This window comes from Microtus oregoni, unplaced genomic scaffold (assembly GCF_018167655.1).
Source record: "Microtus oregoni isolate MIOR12 unplaced genomic scaffold, Mior012 000011F_ref0000422, whole genome shotgun sequence".
NCBI classification, from domain to species: Eukaryota; Metazoa; Chordata; class Mammalia; order Rodentia; family Cricetidae; genus Microtus; species Microtus oregoni.
The window spans coordinates 48,778,856-48,796,742 of NW_024543070.1; the positions used below are offsets into that span (position 1 = coordinate 48,778,856).

The following is a 17,887-nucleotide window of genomic DNA, read 5'->3' on the forward strand; positions in this document are numbered from 1 at the left end:
ATTGTCCTCACGGGTGGTCACATGCTAATCTTTACTGGATGCCTTAGTTCTAAAGGCATCTTAGAGAGCAGTTGAAGTTGGCTGCACCACACTCCAAGGTATGATGCACAGAGATCACTCCAACCTTCCAACGTCATCTTCAGAAAACCAGCTGTTTCTACACAGGACCCGGAAGCTCTGCCTGCAAATTTCTAGAAGGCTCAGCTCTGGAGGACTCTGTGGGCAGGCCTAGCCTTCTCTGCTACTTGCCTCCAGAGGCTGCTCTCAGCTTAGGACTCAGGAGCAAGCCCTGTCTCTGGGGCTCAAACCAACTGCTCGCCTGTTGGCTTGCCTGTTGGAGCCTGTTTCTCTGTTAAGCCCAAGCCTCAGAACATAACCCCTGGGAAGTAGACTCTACCAGGCGACTCCACTGGGGTTGGAATCGGGGCCTTGCTGCTGCTGTGACTGATAAAAGAACGCTCCCTGCTTGTTCACAGCTGCTACCCCTGCCACAGGGAGGAGCCACCCTGAGATACACAGCAGTTGCACCTCCCAAGGTTGTGGGTTCAGGACCCTTGAGAAATTCCCAACAGCAGCCTAAAGAAAGTGATGTGTGATTTTCAGGCCTGGGTGGCAGAGAAGAACTGTGACTTTCTGTGTGGTAGCCGGAGCCTCATTGGTGGGGTAGACAGTTTTGCAGTTCCTGCTCGGAATGCCAATCTGTTTAGACAAATGTTTGTGTGAGGGTGGTGTGGGGACCGTCCCTCCCCTGGCTTGGAGAGCAGTTATGAAAGATTTACTGCCTAATAGGCTTTCAGCCTGGAAGCTGGGAGATGGCACAATCGCTTTTGTTTTGCAGAGAATCCCCTGGGGCCCCCTCTGTACCCATGATGAGCACATGTACCTCAGCAAGCAGAGTGCTGATTAGCCAGGGGCCTGCTGCTCAGCCTCGTCTAGAAAATGCTGCTGAATATGACCTTGTGCCTTTGGGAATTCTTTCTGGAGTTATGTGTTTGGAACAACTTTTCCCCTCCCTCATTATTCAGACCCACAGCTCCAGCGAAGAGATTGACTGTCTCGTGATTGCCCAGACATGCCGCCCCGCGTTTGCTCAAGCCGCTCTTCCTGCCCGGCTTGTCTTTTCCATCTTTGCTTTGCAAGAATCCTGCCCATCCTTCAAGATTCAATTCAAATATTAATGCTTCACTAATCCTTGCCCTAGAAATTGATCTCTATTTTTCTCTCCAGCTCCGTTATCATTCTCTATGCCCATCACGGCCCTTATCTAATTCTGCCTTGCACAATCAATATTTATGTGTAGACTTTCCCCACTCCCACTTACATCCGAACTTGGTGTTGTACAAATGTGTTGCCCGTTCTGAAGTTTTCAAAAAAAATTAAAATAAACTATTCATGTATGAAGTTCATATTTATTGAACAGAAGCAAACAATGTCAGCAAGAATTTTGGGTGTGTGTAATAGGAAATAATTAAGATTAAGCATGGAAGAAGTCACACAAGCCAACAGTAACCAAAGAGGGACAGTCTTGGTATCTCTTGGTCCTTGGATTATGTACAATTATGAGGGATATTTTTAAAGAGTAATTCCTGCTTAAAAATCACGGCCCTGGAAAAGGCCCAGTACACTAATGGGCTGCTCTCAGGGTGCTTGAGAGCCCTGGGTGACAGATGCAGAGCTCTGCCTGGCTTGGATTCCCTTGCAGTCCTCACCAGCCTTGGAAAAGACACGCAGCGCAGATCAGCACAACTGGCCGATTTCCCACTTGTCTATGTGAGTGGTGACGGAAATTAAATTTCCCTGGAGGTGCTAACCCTGCTCTCCTTGTTTTTATCTCAGCCCTGGACCCATCCAAGGACCCTTGCCTGAAGGTGAAGTGCAGCCCCCACAAAGTGTGTGTGACCCAAGACTACCAGACAGCCCTGTGCGTCAGCCGCAAGCACCTGCTGCCCAGGTAAGTGGGGGGAAGAAGGTGACTAGAAATTCGGGGTGCTCTGTGACTGGGGGATCTGAAGCATTCAGGCTGTGCCTGGGAGCAGGGTGGACAAAAGAGAGCAGTGTGTTTGCCTTTAAATGCTATCGGGTGCCTGTACTCAGGTGCTGGGATCAGACAGCAAGCACAGGTTTGCCAAAACCAGTAACTTTTTTTAAATGATGATTATTATGATTGTTGTTGTTGTTGTTGTTTTAGTGTTTGTGGGGGTGTTTTGTCTGCATATCATGTGTTCCTGGTGCCCACAGAGGTCAGAAGAAGGTATTGATTATATCCTTAGAACTGGAGTTGTAGATGTAGGTGCTGAGAATTGAACCCAGGTCCTTTGGAAGAGCAATCAACGCTCTTAAATGACAAACCATCTCTCCAGCTCTAAGAATAGAAACCTTAACTTAAAAAGAATTTCTTAATTTTGACTCTGAGCCCTCATCTGAACAGAAAAGCCCCTTTTCATCAACATGGGGGCCGTCCTCTTCCTTGAGTAACCCTGGTACCCAGGAAGGTTACAGTCTAGAAAGCAGGAAGTGGTCCTTCATTTTTTTTGGTTGCCACTGACAGTCTGAGCATGATGAGCAGCCTTTCAGGAACTGGACCCTCCCATTGCCCTGGCTTTAGTAGCTCCAGTGTGACACCCACCCTGGAGTCTGCAGAATGGGTGCTTTCTTTCTCTCTCCAGGTCTTGATGGTAGCCATTGGCTCATCCTCCTAGGACATGCTGTGATTGATGGTCCTTTCCCTTCTGAGTGGCCTCCTCTGGATTTTTCTGGGTGGGGGGTAGCACCTCTCCCCTGGCAGCAAAACAGAGCTTCTCATCGGAGCGATGCGCAGCCTCTGTCTTCCCTAGTCTGAGGTCCGATGCCACAGACATGGCCACTGGAATCCGTGGCCAGGGATTGCAGTCAGTGTTGTTGCGAGTGCAAAGCTCCGAGATGTGCCTGGCTGTTTTCTAGGCGGGCGCTTCTTCCCCGGAGTCAGATGGGTCCTGCCCTGGACCCCAGGGTGGTGCTCAGCGATTGCCCTTCAGTTCCTCTGGGCGGTTTTTAAATCAGATAAATTTTTTTGGTCTCTATTCTGCAAATGCAGAGCTGAAGCAGTAAGAAGCATCGATAATTTGCATATACATGTTTAAAAGCCTTTCAGTTAATGTAATATTTATTTTAGAATTTCATATATTTTGATCATATTTTCACCTACCCCAAATCCTCCCACATCCTCTCTCACCTCCTTACCCACCCAACTTCATACCCTTTAAAACAACAACAACAACAGAAAGGACACAAAGCAACAACAACAACAAAAAGCACAGACAAAAAAATAAGTCTGGAGTCTATTTTGTGTTGGCTAACCACTCCTGAGTGTGGAGCCTGCCCTGGAGTGTTGTTGATTTGCCGCTGTGAGCTCCCCATTGAAGAAAGCTGACTTCTCTCTCCCAGCAGCTATCAATGACAAATAGCTTCTTGGCTTGGGGAGTGGCTTGTGCCCACCCCCTCTTCTCTGTGCTGGGATTTTGCCAGCCATAGACATATGCAAGTCATTACTGAGTGGGCTGTAAGAATAATTTCGTCGTTATCATTTGAAGTCCCGTTTCAGGAACCCACACTCCAAGAAAACCACCCCAGTCCTCCCATCACATGACTTCTGCCTTTAGGAGAGAAGGAAATGAGCCTTCATTACTGGCAAGCAAGAGAATGCCCCCAATTAGGGATAATCTCCAAAGTGGTTCAACCACTCAGTCTCATGTATATGTGTGTGCACATGTAAATGTATGTTCCAGGACATCCTTTCCCCTAGACTTTGATGAAATACCAAGTAAGAGATTTTTAGTCTTAAATTCAAATGCGTTTGAGACCAAGGCAGTCATCTCTTTGGTTTTCATACACACCCAGGTATACAGGCATTGTCCTGGGTACACCACACTTCGGAGCCTCATTCTCAGCTTATGTGGCAAGAACAGACCCCAGATCCTATAGCCATAAACTGATCATAGCTTTGGGCATGGATTTAGGAAGGACACAGAAGTGGGTTCAATTCCTCCGGGCCTATGTAAATTTGATCAATAAGTTTGTGAGTCTAAATTTGTATTTCTTCATCTGTTAAATGGATTTAATGTGAAGACACAGTGTATTTTGTGTGAAAGTTCAATATAGGTGATGGTACACAATGATGGTTTAATGTCCGACAATGCCAGCTAGTCTAACCCTCAGTGAAACAATTGCCGTACTAGTTATTCTCTGAGTAATTCTGGAAGCTCAGCCAGAGCTCTCCCTCCCAGCTGCATATGTTCCTGAGAAAGAAGCAGCTTCCCTTTCTCACTCTGAGTGTGCTGCCTTCGAGCCTTTGGACCGGATCTCAGGGGTTATGGTGACATTTCTGCTGCCACTTTGTGCTTTGCAGCAGGGAAGACAAAGAAAACGACCGCATTTCTGACCATAGGGTCTATTCACTGCTAGAAAAATAGCTCAGGAATGTGCTTTGGTGAAGGTGGTACACCCTCTTCCATAGCAGGAAGGGAGAAGCCCAAGGAGACCTGCGGTGTGGTCGCTGTGGTTGTATCCCCAAATATCCTTCTCAGAAGTGGGATTGCTCAGCCCTCGATAGTAGCCATGTGTGTATCTCCTTGGAGGGTCTTGGATGCCTTCCCGGATGAAGCATCTGCCCTTCTACATTAAACTTCAGGGGTCCCCCAGAGTAGAGACAGCATACTGACAACTCTATTTTTTCATCTATCTGAGAACTGCTTTTTCATTCTGTAAAATATCTATAGAGAATCCTGCCAGCCGAGCTGGCCTCTCGCAGCTCAAAGGGAACATGTTGTCTCTAGACTTTAAGAAGCTGCAGACAGACCAGGAGCGAGTTGGGAGGTCACAGCTGATGAGAACACCCCCCCCCTCCCCAGCGTAGACTGACTTGCAAGTGGATTGGGGGCAAGGCTGGGGAATGCCCCAGCGAGGGAAGGCTGTGGCCTGAACGGGACCTCAAGTGGATAGAGCAGCTCCTGGGAACACAGGACTGTGGACACAGTGTTTCCTCCAGCTCTTTGAAGAGGAGGCTTGTGGGGATTTCATCCGGAGGCTTCCGCTGCATTCACATCCTTCTCAGAGAGCTCCTGTGGAAATTCTCTCTCCTTCCTGCTGCTAGGCTGTGCTGGCAGTGTGGGAGGAGGTAGACTCACGGCCATATGCTCCTGCTTCACGGTCTCCATGGGATCCCTGGTGAACTGCAGAGTGAAGGATGTGGTCAGAACGGCCTCTTGTTGATGTCTTAAAAATTCTCGCTCTACCTTTGGAATGATGGTTGATGCTTATTATAGAAAATATTTTAAAATTACAAAAAAATAAGTAGGAAGTAGGTAAAGGCCACAGTGTTTAAATGCAGTAATTAAAGTATTTCAGTAAGTTCTGTCTAGTTTCTAGCTTTTCTTGTCTCTGTTAAAATTTATTTATTTTACGCATATTATTTTGCCTGCATGTACATGTGTATAGCACACGTGTGCCTGATATCCTCAGAGATCAGAAGAAGGTATTGGATCTCTTGGGGCTGAAGTCATAGGTGTGTATAAGCTGCCACGAGGGTGCTGGGCACAAAGCCGTCTTGTGGAGGAGCAGCCAGTGCTCTTAGCGTCTGAGCATCCCTTCGACTTCTGTTTTGCGTATTGACTTGTTTATGTCAAAACTTATTTAGCAAGTGGCCTATATAATATATAAAATTTAGTGTTGATATTTATACATGAACACTTTAGGGTACTATAAACCAAGCTTAAAATTTTAGTGATTGCATAACATGCTGTATAAAAATTTCACTTGAGAGATGGGTCACATTTGTAAACACACACACTAAGTCTACAAAACTTTCAGAAGAAAATGACATGAGATTTCTGTCCTTGGGTTTGATTAAGACTTCCTAATTGTGACATAGCAAATGAGATTTTACCCAAATTGAAGGTGTCTGATGTTCAGTAGATACTCTTACATTTTTTTTTAAAAAGTCCAATCATTCTGGGAGGGAATATTTCAGAGGGTTTGCTTTACATATATGTACATGTAAAATACTCTCATGTGTGTTTATATCAGCTTCATTTAGCATCACACCACACACACACACACACACACACACCACATACACACACACACACACGAGAATGCAAGGTGAGCTGATCAGCCAATTGTGTCCTAGCCATTAATAATTGAAACTACTCAGCAACAAATACAAGTGAGCTATTAGTATACCAAACAATCAACAAATAATTGAATACCAAAAAGGATCAGACTCAAATAAATATGAAGTATGCCATCTCCATTTCCTCCCTTCTGAGGCCAAACCAGTTATAAGGGACACAGACTCCGTGTCTGGGGTCACAGGAAACACACAGCTGCCTGGGGATGAGGAGAATATGATAGTATAGGTGAATGGCTGAGCATCCTATAACTCATGGCCACAAGGCAGATCATTTGGGAAACAGAGATGTCAGACTCCATCCTGGGAAACCAGAGCCCCATTTGTAACTGAGTCTGCTCTCAATGGAAAGGGATGTTTTAAACAATGTCTTATTATTCATAGTTTTTTTTTTAAATCCTCTCTGAGATATTTTTAGGAGAATATTGCCAAGGGATGGAGCCTGCAGAGGGCTCTGCTGCCAGTGTCTCTGCTATTGGGGATCACTGGTTCTGATCAGATGCTTGTGGAGTTGGAGGAGGTGGGGTCTCCTCACAGAGGGCTGAGCATTGATTTTTTATTCTCTCTCTCTTGCCATTGATTTTCATTTGGAGAATAGAAAATTGAAGCATTTGTTTGGGGCCGTCCAGACAAGCCACACTCTCTGATTCTGACAGTGTGTTGTGAATGGGGAGACGGTGTCAGAATGGGACTTGTACTGTCTAAGTGGACCCTCAAAGCCTTGGGGAGCAGTGGGTACTCATCTATTTTTAAGTAAGGAGTGAGACGGTCCAACTTCCCAGAGGCCTGGGCCTCTCTCATGTAATGGCCCTTCATCTCTGCTTCCTCCTTATCTGGAATAACAACTAATTCTCTGCGCCAACCAAGAATTTAGATGCCGTCGAGGCTCTTGGTACAGTAGACACATCCCAGGGCTTTCTCTCTTTTATGTGAACTTGAAAAAAAGAATCAAAGTGTTTGAGGTCAGAGAGAAACACATCACAGGATGTGCCTCAAATACCAAACTCTCAGAGGATATTTGAAAGGATGGGGTTATTTCATCTCAGTTTTGTCTTACAACAAAGCACTGCCTCTTGCTACAGGGGCTTTGAACCGGATGATTATACACATACATAGCTGTGGAGGATTGGGAGGCACATGAGCACGTGGAAGGCGCCAGGCTTCCGGGTGCTTGCCCGGCTTTCTGATGCTTGGTCCATCAAGGCATTTCCAATTATCATCGGGTCGTGGAGACCACCTTCATTACTAGGAATCTGCAGTGCTGTGGCTGTGTCCCTTCTGTGAGGGACCACAGGCTGCCGTGGGTTTCATTTTAAACTCAGAGATCACCATGGTTAGAGCTCAAGTCCAAGAACTTGGTGATATTCCTCTGCTGACCATGGAACCATCGAAGCTAAGTTTGGGTTCACTGTCTTCCAAGTCAGTCACTTACTTGATAAACGAGGACTCCACCATGACCTGTTTTTGGCAAAGGCATACAACTTTATGTATTTGGAGCTTGTGCCAAATATATACCCCTGAAGAAGAGGAGAGGGGCGTGGATGTTTCAGACCAGCGTGGCTGACTGCTTATTGTGTGTCAGAAGAACTTTACATGGATAGGTCTTCCTCTCATAGCTCTCTGCATGTACCCCCCTGGTGACTAAAGCCGCTACTCGGGTTACATAAATAATTGTCCCAATTGCGCCCGACCAATAAGGGGCAGATTTTTATCTGTCTGCAGATTCTTTGCCTGTACTTAGGTCACACAGCAGCCGCTGGAGATGTGAGGCCACCTAGGGACAATCTCCAAGGGGGAGTCATTGTTCTTCTGGCCCCTGAGTTCCCATCACACAGAACCCTGGACCCCTTTCTTTAGTTCTTGCACTTTATCAAGCAATTGGTCTGGTACCTGGTTTTGCACCGATTTCCTCCTTTCTGTGCCCACACCAATTGTTCCTTTGCACTTTTTCCAAAATGTATTCCTGGAAGCACATGTCACTTATACATAGAGACCTGAATTAATTTAAACCCTGAGGTCTTACAGCCCAGACAGAGGTCTACCCAGCCAGCTTCAGGTGACATTGAAAGTATGACTTTTAAGAGAAACGGAAACAGGGCTACCATCTACCTGTGCCTAGGATGCAGATGAGACTGATCTTGGGGTCTCCCCTGGGTACAGTTTTGCAGTACAAGCCTCCGTCCTCCTTCCTCTGTTTTCCTTCATGAAACTGAAGGCACTGATGGTCTGATCTGGATGACAGGAGCAGTGGAGAGTAAAAAGCAACTCATATTAGAAGTGTGAACAATGGCATGGGATCTTCAGTCCCTTGAAGCAGGGGACAGCAAGGGGACAGCACCGAAGGCAGACACCGCATGGTGAGGCATGCATTACATTGCAGGGCAGATTTGTAAAGATACACTTGTTTCTATTTAAATTCTCTGTTTCTTGAGAATGTCATGCAGGAGTGCTGTCTTCACATCATTTCTCCCCTCCCTCCCCCTTCAGTTCCTCCTGTGCTTCCTTCTCAAATTCATGACTTCTTCAGGGGTTATTGTCATGCAATACACGCATATGCACACACACACACACACACACACACACACACACACACACAGCCTACCGAGTTAAATTTCATGTTCTATGTATGCATTGGTGTTTAGGGATGACTTTGGGAGGACTGAGTCACCTACCAGAACCTCTTTTCTGGAGAAAATAGATTCTCCCTTTCTTGGCAGCCAAAGGTAGGGTTTGTAAATTTCCCCACTGTGTCATGGATGCTGTCATCATACAGCTCTTGTTTAGGTGATCACAGTGTTGAGGCTTCATGGTTCGACTTCTCTGTCACATACAGAGGGTTCTGTCTTCCCACACCGACCCTGGTCCTCACTCTGATCGTCTTTCCCTCCTTCTTGCTTTTCCCTGAGCCTCGGGACAAGGGGCTGCATTGTGGATGCATCAGTTGCAGCTGGACACCTGCATTCACTTGTTTTCTTTCTGCATTTGACCGCTTGCCGTCTGCTGCACAAAGAGGTGTCCAGATGTACAAAGATGTTTTTAATGAACAAATGCAAATTTTCTAGTATGGTATAGCACCCTTGTGTTGTCCTGCCTTGTATGTATTTTTCTTTAAAGCCCCTACTTTCAAAGCTACTGAAACAGGCTGGGTAGGATAGGCTTAACTATCACAGGCTCCTTGGTAAGTCTCATACTTTGGTGAGGCATTTTCTGGGTGTAGCCCTTGGGGGGCAGGTCTCTACCACATTGTTACCCCATTCTTCTTCTAGGCTCCCAGGCCCTCAAACGTGGCTTCAGAGATTCCTTTTGACTCTGCAGCATAGGTTCCTTGCGATTTGTGATGCTTTTTTTTTTGAGCTGACTGCTGTATCCAGGAAATGAAGACTATTTTGTGGTTGACTTCCTAGGATGTGCCTGGGCCCAGATGTTCACAGGACCCACATCTGTGGCTCTGAGATGACGGGTATTTTACAGGGCACAGGTTTGCTTAAGGACACCCTCCCATTTCCTGCCTCCATGTCTGATGAAGGCATTCAGAGCTCTGCATGCTGCCTCCAATGTTGGGATTCTAGGCGGTGTTTCTGTGTGTCTGTTTATTAAGTCGGGTACCCAGTGGCAAACCTGTAGCTGTAAAATGAAGTGTGTGAGGAAACATTGGCTGAGGTGGGTGTGCCATTTTGAATAGATAATCACTGGTGTGACTTCCTTGCGGGATCATGTCTTGCTGATGACACGCAGGTGTGGATCACGCTAGCGCATCTGTCTCTGCTCATGGTGAAATGAACAAGCTTGTACCCTGCAGCACACGGGAGTTGTAAAATGCTCATCGCCCATCCTGAGGACTCGGGTTATGGGGCAGATTAGCAATCAGATAGGCCTGACACATGTGGGCCCTCCATGCACAAAAGTTATAAGATTGAAGTTTCCCATTTTTGTGCCTTTCTGTTTTAGTTTCTTTCATTGTCCTATATTTCGTGAATCTACTTTGTCTGCTATTGCTTTGCTAAACTCATCAGGATCCCCACTCGTAGGTTTTTAGTTTCAGTGTCTCATACTAGTTGAATTCAACCAGCGAACCACGAAAGACGTTCTTTATAAGCACAGACATTATAGTAGAGCCCATTCTGGGCACTGACCTTTCAGATTCGTGGACCAGAAAATGGGTTCCTTTAGATGAGCTTTCTATCTTTAGATGGACTTGTGTTCTACATAGAATATCCTCAAGCTAATGCTGTCTTCAGTATTATTCATGGAGAGGGTGGGTGGAGGCAAGGCTCTCTGTGCACAGAGGAACAAAAGCGATTATGTTAATTAGTTTAGGGACCTCGGTTCCTTTCCCGTGCTCTTTCTTCAGAGATGCTTCTCACAGGTCCGCCTCCATTACCAGATGGTAAGCAGACTTCCAGCCTACCTTGCTTGCCTTTGATGCTTTCATTACCATGGCACTTTGGATGCGCCTTGGGGCTAACTCCAATGGGCAATGCTGGCCCCAATGGGAAGGGAAGCTATGGCTTAGCATAATGTGGCCATGAGAAACCCTAAAGTGGAGACAAGGTGGTGGGGTTGCCTTCCCCTCTGGAACAAGGTCCCTTTTGTTGGCAGGTACCATTACTGAGTATGGGGATGGTAAAAGGGCTTGAAGTTAGGGTCCACTTCAAAACACTGCCTATATGCACTAGTGATGGCAAGGTCAAGGTTATTAATCCATATGCTACTACATTGGAGTTGGTAATGAGGACTTTATTCAACAAACAGATGTGGATACCTTTCTCTAGAAACCATGCTGTGTGTTTAGATTCTGTGATATAAGCGATGTAGTCTGCTCTTGTAGACTTCTAAACAAAAGATTTTTATTTCCCAGAATCCTAGAGTTGGAGAAATAATGGCAGGTACCTTGCCTGGTGTGAACTATCTCCTGGTTTTTAGAGGTTCTCCTTTTGTTCCCCCCCCCCCATGTGGCAGGAGGAACCACTGATACCTCTCCAGGCTCGTTTATGAAGTCACTAATCTGGAGAGATATGTTAGGATCACTTGCTGCTCTCACAGAGGACTTGGGTTCAGTTCTCAGTACCCATGTTGGGCAGCTCCCGACCAGCTCTAACTCTAATGCCTGAGGATCATCTGGCATCTCCGGGCATGGGGCTTGTACATGGTGCACATATATACATGTCAGCAAAGCACTTACACATTAAGTAAAATATTCTAAAAACAATAAAACCACCAGTCCCAGTCCTGCTTTCCAGACCCAGTCACCTCCCAGGCACCCTACTTCCTAATATCTTAGCATGGGGAGCTTGGTTTCAGTCTATAAACTTCAGTGTTGAGGGAACAGAGGCATTCTTTCTCTGTACTCCATTCTAACCCTGGATCTCCCCAGTTCATGTCCTTCTGGATTTCCTAGCAGTTTCTTTAGCTCATTTCACTGCCAACTTTAAAGTGTAATTCCACACTCAAAAGAAAATGCAGGTGAGACTCCAGTCCATCCTTGGGTGACTGTTGGCTTTGTGAGTCTGTGAATTAACGGGCACTTCCTGAACACAGCGCTGGAGCAGAGCCAAGGTGTGTGATAAGTCTTCACGATGACATCAGTCCACTCACTTCATGTCTCCTCCGCCTGCTTCAGGACTTGACACAGGATAGGTGCTCACCAAATATTTTGTAGGTTAAAGGTCAGTTAAGGGAGAAGCTAGAGACGTGGGACCAGGAGAACTTGCTTAGTTAGGGATTGAGATAGTCACTGAGTTACAAAATGCTGCTTGAAATGAGGGTTACTGTGACATGGGGCCAGGAGCATCCCCTTATGTTTCCTGCACAGAACTCACCCCACTCATGGGCACACAGAAACAGCTCAGAAGATGTTCATAGAAGTCTCCAGGGCCCCTGGATGTCATATGTCTGTCTCATTTTGTTCTCTGTGATGAACTGGATTCCAAAGCTCTGCCCTTGTCTGACCTGAAACCTACTTCTCTAGATTCTTTTCTCTTTGCCCAACACCCTGTCCCTGTGCACAGTGACTGAACACACAGAAAGGTCAACTCTCCTCTGGAGCATGGAATGTCATTTGTCTCACAGAGCTGCTGGTTTGTGTTCCTCCTGTGCTGCAGAATGACCTTTATACCTCCTTAAGAAAGGAGGCGTGGAAAGGGACCAGCATTGGATGCCCTCCAGTCCAGCTGCCTGTGCCAGGCCCTGCATGGTTCTGGCTATGCCTGAGCCCTCTTGAATGCCCGGCTTTCATTCCTAAGGTCTGCTCCAACCAGGAGGCTTGTAGACCACAGACTCCTTCCTAAGGTCAGACTCTTCATTGGCCTGTGGAACTCAGTTCACCTTTCTAGCTCCCAAGAACAGGAGTAGATAGCGTTACCTGAGGCCATGTCACCCCGCCCCACCCCCAGCAGGACGCCTGGGACTGTAGTCAGCACCATTTCCATCATTCACTCTGTCTGAGAAGAAGACTTAGAAAACAGAGGACTGGCGAATGAGACACCCACCTCTCCAAGGGGCTTTAGGATGGCGGTTGCCACTTTCTGCCCATGTGAGCCCAACCTATACCTGCATACCAAGTGGAATAAGCCAGAAAAAGGTTGGGTTCATTGTCTTTGCACCTGCTCTCCACTTCACCAGTTTCTTCAGAAACCAATCCACCCCCCTCGTGTTATAAGGGAAAGTGGACATGCTGCTGGGGTGGCCTTGGTGACGTTGGTGGCCCTTTGGAGGTACAGGCAAACACCTTGTATCAATGGTTCTCAGGTGGTAGGTGGTAAAAACTGCTCTAGCAGAGGGTAGGGGAACAGAGGAGGGCTCTACCCAGGGCGCTGTTGCAGTTGTCCCCTGACAAGACTGCAGTGCCTGTGGGTTGATAAAATTCGCCAAGAAGAACCGCTCTGGAGAAGGTTTCAGAGAACAGCATCAGCTTTTTTGCACTGAGCAACCACTGGGAGCCTGTTGACTGCAACCGCTTAGCGCATTGTCTAACATAGATGCAGGCACCCCAGCACCACGGTCTCTATGCAGATAGACAGACACGAGCACCCATGCACCACGGTCTCTATGCAGGAAAAGCACATGAAAGGAGGCATAGAGAGGGCAGACTCTTGAGCAGGCCAGCAACCGGCTACTCACACCACTCCAGAATTCAGTGCTCTGACTTTTGGGAATACTCGGGAGCATGGTGCACCATGCCTCTTAGTTAGAAGCACAGTGTGCCACCATGTCATGCCTGAGTTCTCTTCCACACTAGTGCTCCCTACTATTGGAATATAGCTTGGTACATTGCTGACCAATTGACCTTTTTAATCCCATCTTTTCCAATCCCTTTCATGGAAGGAAAATCAACTTATAGATTTGTATATAAGAATGCTCAGTGCGCTTGATCGGAGCCTTGAAGAAATAAAAATATTCCCTCTTCAAGTGACCTCTGAATTTTGCAGAATTTTGCCCACTCAATGATCTTAAGACAGCACGAATGCCTTTGGCTGACTTTCCTCGAGCAGAGCTAACAGATTATTGTCTTCTTGGTAACTTGTCCACATTCGTCCAGGTTCTACTGACAAACAGCATGGTGGCACACAGGCACAGCATGCTGACATGGGCTTCAACATCCTGTCTCTCCTTGTGGAACAACTGGGAAAAGAGCTATGTGTGCGCTGTATTCACATGCATGTGTATGTGTGTGTGTATGTGTGTGTGTGTGTGTGTGTGTTCACATACAAACAGGCTTGGTGATGCAGAGGTACCTGAGACAGTCTCTGAGAAGAACGGCACATGAGCTGCCCCCCCTAGGAAGGGATGGGGAGATTCTGAAAGAAGATAAGTATAGGCCAAGGAAGCTAGGTTTAGTTTCAGAGAGCATCCGCCAGAGCTCTCTACCAGTGAGGCCCACAGAGATAAGAAGACACCGCAGAGCTTCTTTATCTTTTTCCTGCTAGCACCGACTGAGAAGACAGCTTTGAGATCCAGGGGCACGCAGCACAGATGAATGGAGGCTCTTCCTTCCTGCTGCCCTTTCGGAGAATGACCCAGTTGTGATGGTTTGTGGGTAATAGTGTGCAGCTGCCCGAGCTACTCAAATACCATGTCACAAGCAGACTAGGTTGTCCTTAAACATGTGGGTTCTGTCTTGTGGAGTGGGCTTGAAATACAATTAGAAAGTGGTTGGCTATTCACAAAACATTTATACCACAATACAGCCTGTCATTTCGGTCACTGTTAAATCTCACAGGGTTCGTAGCTGGGTACCACTGTTGATGACGCTCCCTCCCTGGTACAGAACCTTCCGTCACTATGAACGTCAGCCAGTGGGGACAAAGCTTCCGGGTTAGTACCAGCTTGCTTTCTCCACATTCTTTCCCTCAGGGGGCAGTGTCTTCAGCAATAGTAGGGTCTTCTCATCAAGTTCTAGGGGGTGACCAAGAACAATGGAAATAGCCTGCAGTGTTTTGGGGGAGTCTATGGAACCCCACTGACCAATAACTTGAAAAGAGGTAGCCCATACCTGGTACTGGTCTTTCTATTCGATGGCCTATGATGTCTGGATGAGGGGTTGGGCCCCTCTTATAGGATAATGGCATTTAAACCTCTTCATGTACATAGTTTAGGATGATTCTACAGTATTAGTTTTCTATATAGGCTTTTAAAGGTCTTCGGTGTTGGTGCTCTTTCCCTGTCTCCCTCCTCTACCCTGCCTTTACACCTCAACCCATTTAAGTAACACCTGGAACCCAAGCCCAGGACTGGGAGGTCCTCAGCCCTATGGGAGAACCTAGTAGCAGTACTCTTCAAATGGACATGGTAATTGTGCTGGCAGGTTTATGTCAACTTGACATAAGGTAGAGCCATCAGAGAAGAGGGAGCCTCAGTTGAGAAAATGCCTCCATAAGATGATTTTCTTAATTAGTGATTGATATGGGAGGGCCCAGCTCATTGTGGGTGATGCCATCCCTAGGCTGGTGGTCCTGGGTTCTTTAAGAAAGGAGGTTAAGCAAGTCATGCAGAGTAAGTTGGTGAACAGCACCCCTTTATGGCTTCTGCATCAGCTCTTGCCACCAGGTTCCTGCCCTGTTTGAGTTCCTGTTCTGACTTCCTTCAGTGACAGACTGTGACCTGGAAGTGTAAGTGAGATGAACCCTTTCCTCCCCAAGTTGCTCTGGTCAAGGCATTTCATCGCAGAAATGGTAACCCTAAGTAGAACAGTAATAAAGTATACCCTAAGCATGTATCCTTACTACACCCCTAAATTAGGCATCTCTCATTTGGCTGTGCCATTCATCACAGCAATGGTAACCCTAACTAGTACAGTAATAAACTACACCCTAAGTACATGTCCTTACTGTACCCCTAGATTAGGGCGTCTCTCAACCTCATCAGAGAAGCTTCTTTTTGTAGTAACTGGTGATCAGTACAGAGACCCCCAGCTGGTGAACATGCAGAGAAGGAGAGACTGTGTCCTGCTCAGCAGTCAATGGAACCTCCATATCATACTCCTTCCCCCAAGGGGCTCATCAGGCATCCCTTGCTTTCTGCCATTTGTGAGCGCTCTCTCTCTCTCTCTCTCTCTCTCTCTCTCCACACACACACACACACACACACACACACACACACACACACACAAATTGTTTTAAAACTAGTGGTCTACGTGCCTGTAGAGTTTGGCGCCTCTTCAGAGCAAATCCTCTTCACAGGCCCTAACTTGTCCTATGTCCGATACTTACAATTGTTCTGGGCAGAAGTTCTAGAGAATGCGTCTTTGAGAACCCTCTAGATGCCTTTCTCTTCAGCTTTAGCCAATTTAGCCAGTAGTATATGGTCAGTAGTAGGAGCTGGAGCTAGAAAGATCCAGAGAGCTGCAAAGCATGGCTTCTACATTGCATGCCCTCTGCCCAGCCTCTTCTGTCTTGTCGAGCGTGTGCTTTGAGTTCATTGTGTCTGCCTGTTCATTTTCAGTTTGCTCAAGGAAGCAGTTTGACTGGTGTTTTCAGAACTTCTAGTCCAAGCTGTTGACTCCTCTCCTCTCCAGAGAGTAGCTGCATCATCAGCTGCCTTGGTCATCCTGAAGCCTAGGTGAAGGGCGGGTCACACGTCGAAATGAGTCACAGTATACAGGCTGTGACCCTTAAAGAGCTGTTCTTGCTTTTGGAATAGTAGACTCCCGGGCACATGGCTTTTGTCTGGTCCTCATTCTACTCTATTCTTTTAGTGTACTTAGGTACTTGAGGCTGCTACTCGGGGCTGCCTTGGAGTGTGGTTCTCTGCTTGAGCTGGGCCCTGCTTGTCCCTTTTGTCCCACCCAAGCCTTGATCTGGGATGCTTTGCCAACCTCTTTTTCCTCACCTAGACGAACCAGGATGTGGCTGGAGCCACATAAGACCTTCCAGACAGACCAGTGGACGCTTCCTACCTCAATGCTGGATAGGCTCAGGGTGATGGGCTGGGTCCTTCCCGTTGCCCATGTCTTCTTTGCCTAGGAAGTCTCCCTGGCTCCTTCTCCCTAACCGATTTCATACGCTCAACCACAGTTTTCTCCCTCTGGGAGCTTTTGTGAGGACCAAATGCGAAAGTTCATGGAAAGTGCCTAAAGCAATGGCTGCAGCCTCCCCGGAGCTCATCATAGGCCAGGCTACTGATTACCAGAGGAGGGTCCTACCCATAGCAATAGCCGTGCAGTAGCTGTGTGTTATAAGGCCCTCGGCAAATATCTAGCAGCTGTCCTCATCATATTCCTGTCCTTTTACATCTCCGGCTTCCCCACACAGCTGGTCTTTTGTGCCGTTGAGTATCTGGTACCTCTGGTCCTGCCTTGCTCTTTTTCTCTAGTCCTGCTGCCTCATTAATAAAACTGTACTTGTTTGCACAGGATCCTACATCTGGAACCTTCTTCACTCAGAAACGGGGCCTCGCAAGCCCACACATGCTGGGACGGGGAGTCTGTCACGTGGGAACCTGTCGCTTCCATTGGGACAGCTTTCATAAATGACACACGCCATTATGCTGCTCCTGTATAATTTTATGACACGGGATAATGGCTGAAATAACCCTAACAACCGAGAAATCCCAGCATCATTGTACGCGACAGATTATTCCAATGGTTAACATGTTTTCATTTCAATTAACACTCATTATTTTGTCTCTAGTTCAAAATAGCCACCATGTCAACAATCTGGGTATCTCCCATCCCTGCTTTAGAACCAATTAGTTTTGATTTTGCAAACAAATTCAATTTTATTCTTGAATGGGCAGTTTGATATTAACATGAGAATAGATCCATGCAGTCCTTTTGACGGCAGCAAACCAAGGCTGTTATTCCTGGGGAGAGATTGTCTGCTGATGGGTTCTTACACCTCTACGCAGACAGGCTCATCTTAGGCAACCAGAGAACAAAGACAAGCCAGGAAATTAGGTCTGTTGATGGGGGAGGATTATGTAAGCCTTGGTTTGGGGGCCTGGGAATGGGTCTTAATGGCAGCTACCCCCAGAGAGCCGCTGTGAGAAGAAGCAGGGAGGTGCATTTGGCCCTCTAGATTGGTGTGTGGTGGTTACTCAAAGCAAATGGCCTGGCCTGGCTGTCATTTACTCTTTGGAGTTGCCTTGCCCCTTCAGCAGCTGTTCACATGGAGAGGGAAACCCATCTTCCCACAGACACTCAAGCATGGCAGAATGCTGTGTGACAGGAAATCCCCTCCTCAGTGACTGAAAGGAAAAAAGGACATTTCTACCATGTTTTTATCAGCC

The 17,887-nt window shown here is 47.0% G+C and overlaps 1 protein-coding gene across 2 annotated transcripts in view; it reads left to right on the forward strand.

The window, feature by feature from the left end:
- Nucleotides 1–17,887, forward strand: part of Spock1 (SPARC (osteonectin), cwcv and kazal like domains proteoglycan 1) — a 458,837-nt gene that overhangs the window by 310,929 nt on the left and 130,021 nt on the right. For both annotated transcript variants that reach the window (XM_041660008.1, XM_041660006.1), the window contains one exon: nt 1,837–1,951. In XM_041660008.1, the coding sequence (XP_041515942.1) occupies nt 1,837–1,951 (115 nt within the window). The remainder of the gene's footprint in view (nt 1–1,836; nt 1,952–17,887) is intronic.